The 14,110-nt window shown below is 40.5% G+C and overlaps 2 protein-coding genes across 2 annotated transcripts in view; one reads left to right on the top strand and one right to left on the bottom strand.

Moving 5' to 3' along the window:
* The window catches only part of cyr (cypher), a 73,420-nt gene that overhangs the window by 1,957 nt on the left and 57,353 nt on the right, over window positions 1-14,110 (top strand). The gene's annotated exons all lie outside the window — the stretch shown is intronic.
* Window positions 10,569-12,910, bottom strand: LOC149074988 (heat shock protein 70 B2-like). Its single transcript, XM_089245957.1, has one exon. It carries the CDS (start codon window positions 12,718-12,720, stop codon window positions 10,792-10,794), a length of 1,929 nt encoding a protein of 642 aa, XP_089102083.1. The 5' UTR covers window positions 12,721-12,910; the 3' UTR covers window positions 10,569-10,791.

Here is a 14,110-nt window from a genome sequence, read left to right as displayed (position 1 = left end):
AATGATATGCAAATTTCAGAAAGCCACCAGATCATGCCGGTAGTACGTCACAATGACGAGAGTGTAAGAGGGGGGGTATATAAGGAATGGTGGCAAAGAAGTAAAATTGTTCACAAGAGAGTTCTGTAAGGCGCTCAGTGCCATAAGCGAATAGTTATGACACAGAGGACGCATGTGGATGATTTTTTACGTGGTAGAATTATCGGCCGCCTGGAATGTGGGATATACATACTCAGATGGAAGTATCCGAGGGACTTGGAATTGCCCAAAGCGTCATCTCTAGGCTTTGGCAACGATTCCAAGATAACGGAAATGTCAGTAGACGTTACAGTACAGGTCGCCCCCGAGTTACAACGCCGAATGAAGACCGGTATTTGGCAGTAACTACCAAAAGAAGCAGACGGAGCACAGCATCCGACCCGTCTCGTCAGCTATCTGCAAGCCGCGGGTACTACAGTTTCAAGGCAAACCGTGTACAGACGTTTGGGAGATATTGGTCTATATACTCGCAGGCCTGTCAGATGTGTTCCGCTCACGGCAACTCACTGTCGGCAGCGATTAGCCTGGTGAGAGAACATGCAATGTGGACATCGTCACAGTGGGCTTGTGTGATGTTTTCCGACGAGTCCAGGTTTAGCTTGCAGTCTGATTCTCGTCGGGCTTTCATATGGAGAACGCCTGGTACCCGTTACCACCAAGACAACATCATTGAACGACACCGTTACAGTGGTGCAGCATTGCTCGTTTGGGGTGGAATTATACTGGGTTCCAGAACAGATCTGCATGTTCAAACCGGAACCATGAAAGCCCAAATTTATCGAGACATCATTCTGGGACAACATGTACGTTTATTTAGGGGTGCCATGGGCGCAGAATTTGTGTTTATGGATGACAACACCCGTCCTCACCGAGCAAACATCGTAAACGAATGCCTTGAATCTGAGGATATAACCCGTATGGAATGGCCAGCATTCTCACCTGACTTGAATCCGATAGAGCATGTGTGGGACATGCTTGGCCGACGAGTTGCAGCCCGTCAACCACCTCCTACATGTGTACCGGAGAGCATTGCTTGCTGAGTGGAGTGATCTTCCCCAAGATCAGATCGATTATTTGATACTCAGCATGCCTAGGCGTTGTACGGACTGTATTTCATCGCATGGGAGACATACAATGTATTAACCATCATACCAACCATGTAATAGGAAATTTTTGTAAAGGAGATATTTTTTACAATTGCTTCAGGGAGCAAAAATCGTAGTTTTTATGAATGGTATCATACATACACCATCGTTTTTGTTCTTTATCTTTTGTTTAATAAATGGGCTTTATGAATAAGTAACGTTTGTTTTGTTTTTGAACCTTTATTTGCCGGAGCTGGCATTATCCTTAATTTATGGACATGAGTGTATTTCATGATTTTCGACAAAAGTAAATTCCTTCCTCGCTATTCTAATCCCGGTTCAGACTGTTTATGGACATGAGTTTAATTGACTGAGATAATTCCATCGCCCATGACAATTCACGATAAATGAAGGAAATAATTCAGCAATCCATGGGAAATTCAGCAAAAATGAAAGAAGAAAATTCATTCATGAAAATTTAGAATAATTGAAAGAGAGATAATTCCAGACTTGATTAAAATTCGGAATTTCAGAAAATTGATGGAAATTCGTGATCCCAGAATCGATGGAAATTCAGAATTTATGAAGGGAAACATTTTAGAATTTATAAAAATTCGCGATTCCAGAATCAATGGAAATTTAGATTTTCTGAAAATAATAATTCCACAATGATTTTTTTCTAGATGAAAATGCAGAACACCAGAATAATTACTTTCTAAATGAAGATGCAGATTTCCAGAATTTATGAAATTCCAGTATCCCAGAATCGATGTAAATTTAGAATCCCAGAACTGAAGGAAATTCGGAATTTATGCTGACACGGGGGCGGAGGAGTCAAAAATGGCTAAATATTTGCTGACGTAATACTTGAGCGGGCCCTTTTCTACCGGAACACGTTTCGCGGGCCATACTGCATACTACTGCACCACACATGCACCTCATTCATATTCCTTTGCGGAACCTCTAACGAATTGGTACATGTTGGAACGTGCATGTACGTCTAAATGAAACCTGGCGTGAAGTTTGTTTTTGTGTAATGCTTGTTATATATGTGTAGTGCTGCCATCTGCCACCAGTTTTTCAAACTATGAATGAAATGTAATGATTGAATAATTTATCGTTGTAGGCCTGTTGCTCTCTGTGGCGAGACTTTTTAATGGGGGAGATCGGCTCGCATTTGCTCCTCAAAGTCGGGAACCGCAGGAAACCAACTACGGTCGACCACCACTGTGGCGACGGTGGGGTTCGAACCCGTCACTATGACCACTCGACCACCACAGCGGCATCTGGGCTGGCCACTTCGCGGACTCTTTGTCAGTGACATATACAATTCTGCGAGTTCCCGTTTCATTTTACATGTGCGGCTTATTCGCAGGAGGGGCGCCGAAAGAATTTCACCTCCTCCCCGCGTTTAACGAGCACTTCCATCAGCAGTGCTCGATTTGGACGAACTCTATCGTTCAGCAAAATGGAATCAATCTGCGCAAAATGCTATGGCACTGTGACACTTAGGCCGGGGTATTACACTATATAAAAGTTTGATAAAATCCCCCTTTTATAAAACTCAAAAAATTCAACCAATAAAGCATTCGAGCAAATGGAACCGATAATCTTATTGGTGGCATTTTTTTTTTTGCAAGTTTTATAAAATTACTTTTATCAAACTTTTATATTCTAATCCCGGCCTTAACACAGGCGGTATAGACTTGGAAGTCCGGGGGGGGGGGGGAGCACGATGATGTCAATTCATTTATGCTTAAGATCAGTCGACTCTCCGCCCATTCCCACTACCGATACTTTTTACCCTATAACTATGTTCATGTTGAATATCCATGTAAAAAGAATAACCACAAACGTACGATGATGACAAAGTATAGTTAACCAACATGAAGATCAGTGTGCCGGTTCAACCTTTTTTTTTATACGGATATTGATGAAAAATTCCAACATTAAGCTGCTGTTGCGTGTAAATATATTTTATTTTTCCTAATGATTCCATGAATGTTTAATTTATTTGAACGATTTCAATAAATTCAACAATTTTTTTCATGATTAATTATCAGAAATTATTAATAGGATTCTATTTAATATATATTTTGAAAATAAAATTCCGGAAATATGAATTTCTTGGAGAGAGCTGTTAAACTTGAAATATAGATGGCGTTGCCTACTATGAATATAAAAATTGCATGATCGTGTCGCAGCTAATTTGTTGAATTCTCTTCTCCGTGAGATTATTTTTCGGATAATTCGGTAAATATTTAGTGATTGAATTGATTCGAAATTATTTATTTCCTTAATATTCTGTGAATTTTCATCAATTCCAAAAACTTTCTGGTTATGAAAAGACCGGAGGTACCGGGATTGTGAAAAATGTATATAATTAGACCAACTGCAAAATATCAAATTTTGTAGATAATATATATTTAATCAAATAATCATAATTAACATATAATCGCATTTATTAATATGATATATGGTTGACGCTAAATATAAAAATGAGAGTAGGTAATATATGCATTATGATGAATGATTAGTGTTAAAAGAATAGCATTAATTATAATCATCTTTCATTAATTCGAAATCATTTTTTTCCGGATACTGTCTCTCGCAAGCACTCGAGTTTGGCGAAGCACGGATCCAATTTCCAGGACAACACAGGACGGCTATTTGCACGTAGTATTTACAAGCAGAGATTGTGATGAAACACTGTAAAAACAGAGCGCGGCTTCTCTCACGCACGAAAGATCTCGTATTGTAAAAACTCATAGTTCCGTTGTGGCGGCGCCACTGCATAGGGAAAGAAAAATCTTCCAGAGGAGTCACCACGATTCCCGCGGGATCTTTACACTTCCCTCGGCGCTATGACATCGCTAAATCATCGGAGCTGTTGCCACATTTGCAAGGTTTGAGGGTGATTTGGTGAGATTTATAGAGGAATTCGATAATGGCTATTTACAGGCGAAAAATGACGTAATAAATGGTAAATGAGTGCTATTTACATAATTTTCGTATCACATTCATTCCAAATTTCCCATTAATTTTTGTTCGCCTCATGCTCATATTCTTGTGTTTTGATGTTTTCCAACATTCTCGTAGCTATGTACACCATTCTTTATGCTGGTGTGCGTGTGTTCGTTGAGATAAAAGGGTAGTGTGCTGCAAGCCATTCCAGTGATCTGTGAGTGTGCTGCAAGTCATTCCAGTGAGCTGTGAATGTGCTGCAAGCCACTCAAGTGATCTCGAACCGTGCCGCGGGCCACTGGATAGATCAGGAAATGTGCCTGTCACCAGTGACTTAAGCAATATGTAAAATTACATCACGCCACGTAAGTGAAATGGAGGTGTTCGTCGAGTCACTCAATTGATCTGAAAGTGCGAAAGTGAAGTGATCGAGAGCCACTTCAATGATTTATTAAATTGCGGCGAGAGGGGCGTTCAAGTGTACCGCGAGCTACTCAAGCGATCTCGAAGAGCGCTGCGGGGCGCCTCGAGTGATCTTGAAACGTGTGACAGCACAGTCACTCAAGTAATCTGAAAATGTACAATGTGTCAAAATGGAGGTGTGTCGTGGGTCGCTCTAGTGATTCAGAAATTTGCTTGTGGTCACTTAAGTGATCTAGATATGCACTATTTGCAGCTTACTCGAATAATCTGAAAATGTTTCGCGAGCTACTGAAGTAATCCGAAAACGTGCCACGGGCCATTCGAGTGATTTGATAATCTTTCTTGCGGCACTTGAGTGGTTTTTTTTTTTCATTTGTCGCGGGCCACATCAGATGATACCAAGGGCCACGGGTTCATCATGCATGCGTTGACGACCCGGCTCCTAAAAAAAATACACCACTGGTCCCTCTCAAATTCGATTACCCAATCAGAAAATTGTTCCCCTCTCCTTATAAAAATCGATTTTTTTTCTGCGACTTCACGGTCCTTGAAAATAAGAGTCCTTTTGTGGGCCGAAATATAGTCCGAGAACCAGTTCCGATCACAGCAATGATAATACATGACCCGTGTTATTAAACGTGGGAGTAGTTTCTTGTATTCATCACGGGGATCCACCATATCCATCCATGAACTTATTCACCAGTGCATGACCATCAGGGTGAGACCATATGATATCATTATTCCGGCCAGTAGTGTACCTTATCTGAGTCATTGAGGAGATCGAAGATGGTCATGCGCATGTGTGACTTGGTTTGGCAATTCCATTTTCAAATTATGCATGACCGCTTCCTGGCTGGGCGGCTTAATACTAGAAAGGCCGGACTACACATTGTACCTACCTGTAAGGGCCACCTGCAGTCATTTTGACTGCTGCTGCTTTTCAGTACAATATACTTAATCGCATTAAATTTTCAAAATAAAAAATAGCAAGCACATTGTCCCACGTGTTTTAATCTATTAATTTCGAGGAAATTTATTTTTCCATAAGCATACAGGGTGTCCATAAAATGACTACCCAACGTGAATACGAAGAACAACTTCTGAGACAAGATTTTCTATGAAAAAAACATGTATAAACATTGCACCAACATCACAACGTCCATTGCTCCGTTTTGATGATGTGCGCCTTTTTCTATGTGTATCGAGATAGATTTAGTTGTTCGCGCACACTGTGGACATTGCCGTACGCAAACGGGAAGGGGGGGGGAAGGTCTACCCCCCCCCCTTTTTCTACATTAATCACAATTTCGTCATTCGAAACTAATGTGAAAACTATAATAGTTTATTGATCTTGTCCGCGGGACACAGTTGAAATTTTCAAGGAGCATACATGTAAATTTGCCTGGTAGGGCCTAAAAAAAGATACTTCACACGGAGCCCATGGTGCTCTCAAGACGGTCCTGAGCCCGCGGGCAAACAACCTGAGGTGTTTAGACTTATTATAAGATTCAATACATACCTACAGTGGTTTTTACCTGAAAAGGAGGAGGTTCAACGGGGCATAAATAATTGAAGAATTCATTCATTCTGAAATTATTCCGAAAATATTACTTTCGCTGATTTAGAAACAATTTCTTCCAATATAATTCCGGAATTATTTTTTATATAAAGTTTTCTATCGTTGATACCGAAATTATTTCTTTTCACTAATTCTGAAATTATTTGTTGCAAAAATTATTTCTTTCAGTAATTCGTGAGTCACTCCCAATAGTTGAAAAGTTTCATCAGTCACGAAATAATTTTACGAAATTCGATTTCGAAAATAATAATTTCAATAATTCCGAAATCACGTTTGTTTCATTAATTTTTCGAAATTATTTTTTTCATTTTTCATTAGTGATGAAATTATTTTTTAACAAATGTATTTTTCAAGAATTTCTGTAGGTAGAAAGTGCCTTCGATCATTTTTGTCGCACCACGGTCATTTTCTGCACACGAGGGCGAATTAGACCGGGACCTACAATTTACTGCCGATTCCGAACGGCAGCCTTCTTTTTGTACTTATCAAGAGGTCGGTGCGCTAACCCCTCGTTGGGGGGGGGGGCTCCCTGCGGTAGCAATTTTTCCCTCGGTCATGTCGTCGTTTCTTTTGTACCCCTGTGTTAGGAAAGTTTTCTGACATGGACGAACAGGGTATCGAACTCGCGACACCTCTAAACATCCTTTGGTACTTTAGGCGGGTATCTTATCGATCTGGGGGCTACCGCGCCCAGGAAGTGCCTTTTTAGAGGGTGAATTTACACCTAAAAACTGTTTAGGGCTCTTGCTCCGTCTCTCACTGATCTTCGGTTTTTTTTTATCTCAATCGGCTGTTTTGAATGTTTTGAAGCCATTTTCTAAATCTGGATGGCGGGTCACTGTAAGATAGCTCCGAGGGTCAGATGTGTCCCGCGGGTCACATGTAGGGTTACCAGACGTCCTTCTTTTTTTATGTCGTTTCAAGCGCCCTGCTACGTTTCGGAAAATTTGTCTTTTTGTGCGCCTTTTGAAATTTCGGAATTATTTTCGTTTTTTTTTTCTGCCGATGCGAAAGTTGGGAAAAGTTACATTAGCAAAGGTGCGCATGCGCAGGTCCTCCTTCCTCAGTTTTTGAACCTGGTAAGCCCTAGTCACACGTTTAGGACCACTGAAATACGGTAAGGTTACCATCCGTCCCTTCGTTTTTTGGTATCCTTTCAAGCTTCCTCCTACGTTTAAGAAAATTCGTCCTTTTATCCTCCTTTTCAGGTTTCCGGAATCATTCTTTTTTTAGGGGACATTTTTTTCGCTCTTTGGCATGAATGTTTGCGTGTGTGTTTTTTCCCACACATTTTTGCACGCTTTGACCGACGCTCTCGAAATTCCCAGATGAATCCAAGTTGCCTTCCAAGCAGGGCAGATGCTATTCTAACCATAGCCCAGCTTACCCCAAGGTAGCATGAAAAAGACAGTCGGAAAAAGTAGCTCTGAAAGAAGAAAACCGTAATATACATTTTGATAATACCATTGTTTGCTCACCAACAGCAGTTGCCGTGTACTGAAGTATGGGTGGGGAGGAGGGAGGGGCTACCTATTCCATTCAGAAATAATAAAAATACGATGAAAACAACACTCATTGCTGATTTCTTCCTCTGGCAAAAAAATTCAACACTTCTATAAAGCATTTAGAAAAAAAACTTCTAAGGGTATAGAAAGAACGTGCCCCCCCCCCGCCCCACCACCTCCTTGCTAAAGGCGAAGTAATAAAACTGACCAGACAGTGAGCACAATTCATTAAAAGCCAGGGGTAGACGGATCGTTATTTTTTTTCGTTTTTGCGCCAACTCATAATGTCAAATTGTGTCGAGACGTTTCAAGTCCAAAACTATTGAACTTGATATTGTATTGGACAATATTGTATAGGTTGTTTTGGCCGCCATTATCCTACTCTTCTTTCCACCTGGTCTAAAATTCTGAAGGGGAAAAAATTGCCAGTTAACAACAACATTAAATAAACTTGACAACTGTAGGGGCGACGTATTACTTTTTTGCAGATTGTAACATTTCTACGTCACAAACATCGATTGTATCATTAGTATTTGTTCCCCTCTTTATTGACAACTTATCGGGTGAATTCGGATGACCTCATAACTATAGCCCGGTTTACACGCAAATGTTCGCCCTTTTTCATTGTTTATCATTGCCCCCACATCCAGACCAGACTTTTCACGCACCCCTCTGCAATGAATTTATAGCGTGAAAATTATAACGACATCAAATGCAAGGAAATCACGTGACTCGGTGAAAACACAGGTCGTACCTGGCAATTTGTCCATAGAAATGTACAGTTCGGTCTGTAAATATTGAATTTTAAAGATTAAAAAAAAAGGATAGAAAAACTAATATAAATATGGGAATTATTTAAAAGTTATTAATTAATTATTAAATTAAAATAAAAAAAATTATTATTAAAATTATTTTTAAAAAAAAAGGATTAAGTAATTCATTTCATTAATACTGGAATAATTTCTTCGATCAATTCTGGAATTTTTTCTTTCATTAATTTTGGAATTATCTCTTTCATTAATGCTGAAATTATCTCTTTCATTAATTTTGGAATTGTCACTTTTATCAATGCTGAAATTATCTCTTTCATTAATTCTAGAATATTTTATTTCATTAATTTTGGAATTATCTCATCGATGCTGAAATTATTTCTTTCATTTATTTTTTTAAATTCCTGTGGATGCCATAAGAAAACAACGGGGGATTGTGTCTGTTGTCACGTGATCTTCCGACGAAAGATGTTGGGGGGCACCGTTCTCATCACTGTCAAGGCGGAGACCACCCACGTCATACGCTCTCCACACGGGCGGAAATACAGGGGGGAGGGGGTAGTCCCACTCCCCCCCCTCCTCCCCCCCCCCCAGCATCATAGGTGAAGTCGACTGATCTAATGCATATATGTATAGATGAATTGACATCATAATCGTTGTGCCCCCCCCCCAGACTTCCAAGTCTATCCCCGCCTATGGCTCTCCAGTAATATAAGCTCTATGATAATCACCGGTAAATGTGAAAAACAAAATTTATTGAACTTACAAAAATGGTATGGTAGGTATAACTGTGCATCATAATAACCGGGTTTATCAAATTTTCTTAACATGCAGTATACAGCGCGGTTCTGTATTTGTTAGAAAAAATTATCCTGGTGGTGGTTTCTTTTTTTTTTTTTTTTTCCCCCGGAATGAAAGTGGCGCCATCTGTTGCGGAAATTCGGAGAAATGACGTCATCAAAGATGTTCGTGCAACGCAATCCTCCTTTATTTTCCTCATGGACCTTATATGTAAGCTCGACGGCTGTTGTATCTTTGGGGAGGGACCAATTTTTCCACACCCCCACGGATGACAAAATGATTTCGTTTTGTGCTGCCATCTATAGAGGTTTTGTCAATACTAAAACTGATAAATTTGATTTTTTTTTTTTTGTTTTTAAATCTTTCAGTGTGTAAGAGCGTTTTTTGTACTTAAGAAATTTTGAATAAGTTTTGTAATTGCTAACATAGTGGAGTTTTTGTGACTATTAAGCCTTTGATGTATTAGAAAAGTATGTATATATATATGTACTATAATAAAGATTTTCCTATAATTTTAATTCCTCCTGTAACTTGTTTAAAAGATCGATAAACTTTGCGATTTGTGGCAAAGTAAATCACTTTAGTGGAACTATATTTAATATTGATGATATTGAGAATGTTTGCGATGTTCGAAATTTGTTTTTGAAAATATGTGTGATTTGAAAGAAAAGTAGTAAAAGATGTTTTAACTTCTGCAAATTTTTGAGAGAATGTAAATCAATATACTAATATTGTATTGTAGTAGTGAGAATATTTTATGTATATAGATAGAGAACCGCCCACAACCCCGGACTGATGCAAAGGTTTTATATAGTATTAAAAAACATCACCGATGGTTGTTTTACAGCAACCATTTTGCCATTGACTGATCAATACCTCTACCTAAGTAGAGAAACCAATACCTAGAGCTCGGTACTTCGCATCAACTAGCAACGGCATTAATTCCGTCTATTCAGGTCAGTTTAAAAAAATTCCATTCAGGTTAATTTGTTGATATTATTGAATCACGAAATGCAACTCTCGTAATTGTTGCATTCTCTCATCATAAATAATAATTTCAATAATCCCGAAGTTATTTCTCTTTCAAAAATTCTGAAAATTAACTTCCCGCAATTAAACTCTCCAAATTTACATTATTTCATACATGGTTATTTGCAAGGTTTCCATCAAGACATTTCTTTTTTCATCTCCTTGGAGATAAATTATAGAAATAAATTTACTGCTCCTTTTTTGTACGAATCTATCTCCGGTTTGGTAAAATAATTAAAATATTGTTGAGAATCTCAAGGTGAATATTATTTAGCAATATATATAATTTATTTCACTTCTTCAAACTTCCCATTTATATTTAAATAATATATATATCAAAATAAGACATTCACATAGGAAAACTTACACCGAGTAAAAAAAAAAATACTGCATTTAATAAAAATTCAACACATCATTTACAATTGCAGTAATACTATCGTAAACATATGTACAGTACATACCAAAATCTTTGCTGTAGCGTGACAGGGACTGCAGAGAGATCTATTTATATTGTTCATGTATATACAATGTGTCCATGATGAGTCACGAACGCGCACGAATGTCTATCACAGTCACAAGTTAAATCTCAATCTCACTTAGTCCACTTCTTCGACAGTGGGTCCGGCACTTCTAGCACTGGCAAAGCCTGCACTACCGGCGGCAGCGCTGGCACCAGCACCACCAGCTTGATGGATCTTCATCATGTAGGGCGAGAGCTCGGACTGGACTTCCTTCATCTTGTGTTCGAGCTCGTCTTTTTCGGCCAACGTGTTATTGTCCATCCACGTTATGACAGAGTCGCAGCATTCCTTGACTTTGGCCTTGTCAGAAGCGGACAGGCGGTCTTCGGGGGCAGTTTCGGCGGCCTGCTTCACGGAATAGACGTAGCTCTCCAGAGAATTCCTAGATGCTATCTTTTCTCTCTGCTGTTGGTCCTCCTTCTCGTATTCTTTGGCTTCGGACAGCATGCGTTCAATCTCCTCCTTGGATAAACGGCCCTTGTCGTTGGTGATTCGGATACTTTGGGATTTGCCCGTTCCTTTCTCCATGGCCGAAACCTGAAGGATACCGTTGGCGTCCAGATCGAAAGTCACCTCGATCTGGGGCACGCCCCTCGGAGCCGGTGGGATACCAGACAGCTGGAATCTGCCCAGGAGATGGTTGTCTTTGGTCATTGCCCTTTCGCCTTCGTACACCTGGATGTCGACACTCGGCTGGTTGTCGGAGTAAGTCGTGAACACCTGCGACGTCTTGCACGGGATCCGGGAATTTCTTTCGACGATCTTAGCCATGACGCCACCGGCAGTTTCTATGCCCAGGGACAGGGGTGCCACGTCGACGAGCAAGACGTCTTTTATGTTGTCGCTGGTGTCGCCGGTCAACACGGCAGCCTGGACTGCGGCACCGTACGCCACGGCCTCGTCCGGGTTGATGGACATGCACAGTTCCTTGCCGTTGAAGAAGTCTTTCAGCAGCTTCTGTATCTTCGGGATCCTCGTCGATCCACCGACAAGTACCACGTCGTGGATGCTGCTCTTGTCCATCTTGGCGTCCTTCAGGGATTTCTCGACTGGTTCGATGGTACTTCTGAACAAGTCCATGCACAGTTCTTCGAACCTCGCCCTGGTGATCTTGGAGTAGAAGTCGATTCCTTCGAACAAAGCGTCTATTTCGATGCTCGCTTCGGTGCTGCTCGAGAGCGTTCTCTTGGCCCTCTCGCATGCAGTGCGCAGTCTTCGCAGGGCCCTGGGACTCTGTCGTAGGTCTTTCTTGTGTTTCCTCTTGAATTCTTCTAGGAAGTGATTCACCATCCTGTTATCAAAATCCTCGCCACCGAGATGGGTGTCTCCTGATGTGGCTCTGACCTCGAACAGAGAACCCTCGTCTATGGTCAGGATCGAAACGTCGAAAGTGCCACCGCCGAGGTCGAAGATCAAGACGTTCTTCTCACCTTTCAGGTTCTTGTCTAGTCCGTAAGCGAGGGCAGCTGCCGTGGGTTCGTTGATGATCCTCAACACATTCAGTCCAGCTATTCTCCCGGCATCTTTCGTGGCCTGTCTCTGAGAGTCATTGAAGTAAGCCGGGACAGTGACGACAGCATCAGTCACTTTCTGGCCGAGATACATCTCCGCGGTCTCTTTCATCTTGGTCAACACCATGGCACTGATCTCCTCGGGGTTGAAGAGCTTTCTCTCGCCTTTGTAATCGACGCTGATCTTGGGTTTGCCGACCTCGCCGACCACTTTGAACGGCCAGTGTTTGATATCGGCCTGGATCTTGGGATCGTCGTATTTCCTCCCGATGAGCCGCTTCGCGTCGAAGACTGTATTCTCGGGATTGAGGGCAACCTGAGCCTTGGCCGCGTCGCCGATGAGTCTCTCGGTGTCGGTGAAGGCCACGTAACTCGGTGTCGTCCTGTTGCCCTGGTCGTTGGCTATGATCTCGACGTTTCCGTGCTGGAAAACTCCGACGCAGGAGTACGTCGTTCCGAGATCGATGCCGATAGCCGGTGATCTTGGAGCCATATCGATGTTCACAGTCCTTATCGTTTGAGCGAGCGCGAAATCTGGTTAATCCTAAGCGCGAAATATCGCACAATGTCAAGAAAACAACGATCGAATATGCGTCGTAGATGCTAGTCAGTGTCAACAGAGCTAACAGCTGATTCAAGAGCGAGATCCAATTTATGACCAACAGCTACTCCCGCCGCGCATTTAAAGCCACGCAGAAAGATCGAGAAGGTTCCCGTTTCGCCTCCGTCGCAATCAGGGTTGCCGCAGGAGTTGGAAGTGACCTTGGCGACGTGAAACTGACGCCAATATCCTCGTTTCCCCAATGCCAAGGCCTGAGAAGAAGAAAATTATATTTAGAACTTAAAAAAAAATATTCTCAGGAAATGAATAAAATACTCAAATCACAATTTTAAATGGAGATGAAATGAATATTTCTCAAGTTCTATTCATGAGTTTTTAAAAAAAAAAATTAACTTGAAATTAGATTTTAAATATAAATCCAAAAAACGAATTCCTACACAGACGAATCCCGTTATAACGAACTCCAAGAGACCGGAGAAATCACTTCGCTGTAACGAAATTTCGTTATAAAGGAATTGCAGGTTTATTCATTGTTCCTATGTAAGCTTATCTGGGGGGATTAGAAAAGTGCTCGTTAAAACGAGATTTTCGCTATATCGGTATTCGTTAAAACGGGATTCGACTGTATTTTGGGTGTTTTCGTTATAAATTAATGTTTTACCGGCCGAACTCGGATTTAGATTGATTTTTATAATTTTTTTCCTTTTCATTACCCGTTCTGATCCTTCAGTTTAGACATATTTCATTCTTTTGAAATTTTTCTGGAGTTTAGTTAATGGTAATATATAGATTGTTCTTTTCTGTTATCTAAAATAGGATTCTTGGTCACAACACCAGGTCAAATAAACTATTTCATATAGCTCGCTTTAGGACATTGATTTTGTCTGTCTTGTGCTATAAACAGATTTTGTATTTTGTATAATAGTTTACCTGACGAATTTGATATATTTGCAACACCTATTGGTGAATTCAAAGAGCTTCTTCTCTCCGATTGATCAGCGATTTTTTTTTTTCTTTAAATGATTTCTTGCATTTGACTGTTGAAAAATATTTTCTTTTTTCCTTTGTTTATTCATTTTTCATTTTATTTTCAATCATCGTGTGTTTTTATTTATTTATATTCATTTTTAATTGATCCGGTGATTTTATGCAGGCCTTAATTTTATTTATTTGGTATTGACTAGTGTTTGTTTCGATTTTATGTATTTTATATCTGTGTATTCACTATCACGGATGCAACTAGGGTCACCGTTTTGGGAATTCTCATTGACGAGCGGCTTAGGTTTTCTGAACATTGTTCAGCGGTGGTCGAAAAAGCGAA

This window comes from Pholcus phalangioides, unplaced genomic scaffold, assembly GCF_987345545.1.
Source record: "Pholcus phalangioides strain wild (caught in Gottingen) unplaced genomic scaffold, Ppha-v1.0 ptg000016l_1, whole genome shotgun sequence".
Classification (NCBI taxonomy): domain Eukaryota; kingdom Metazoa; phylum Arthropoda; class Arachnida; order Araneae; family Pholcidae; genus Pholcus; species Pholcus phalangioides.
The sequence above is the reverse complement of the archived record's forward strand: the minus strand, read 5'-3'. Positions and strand labels throughout refer to the sequence as shown.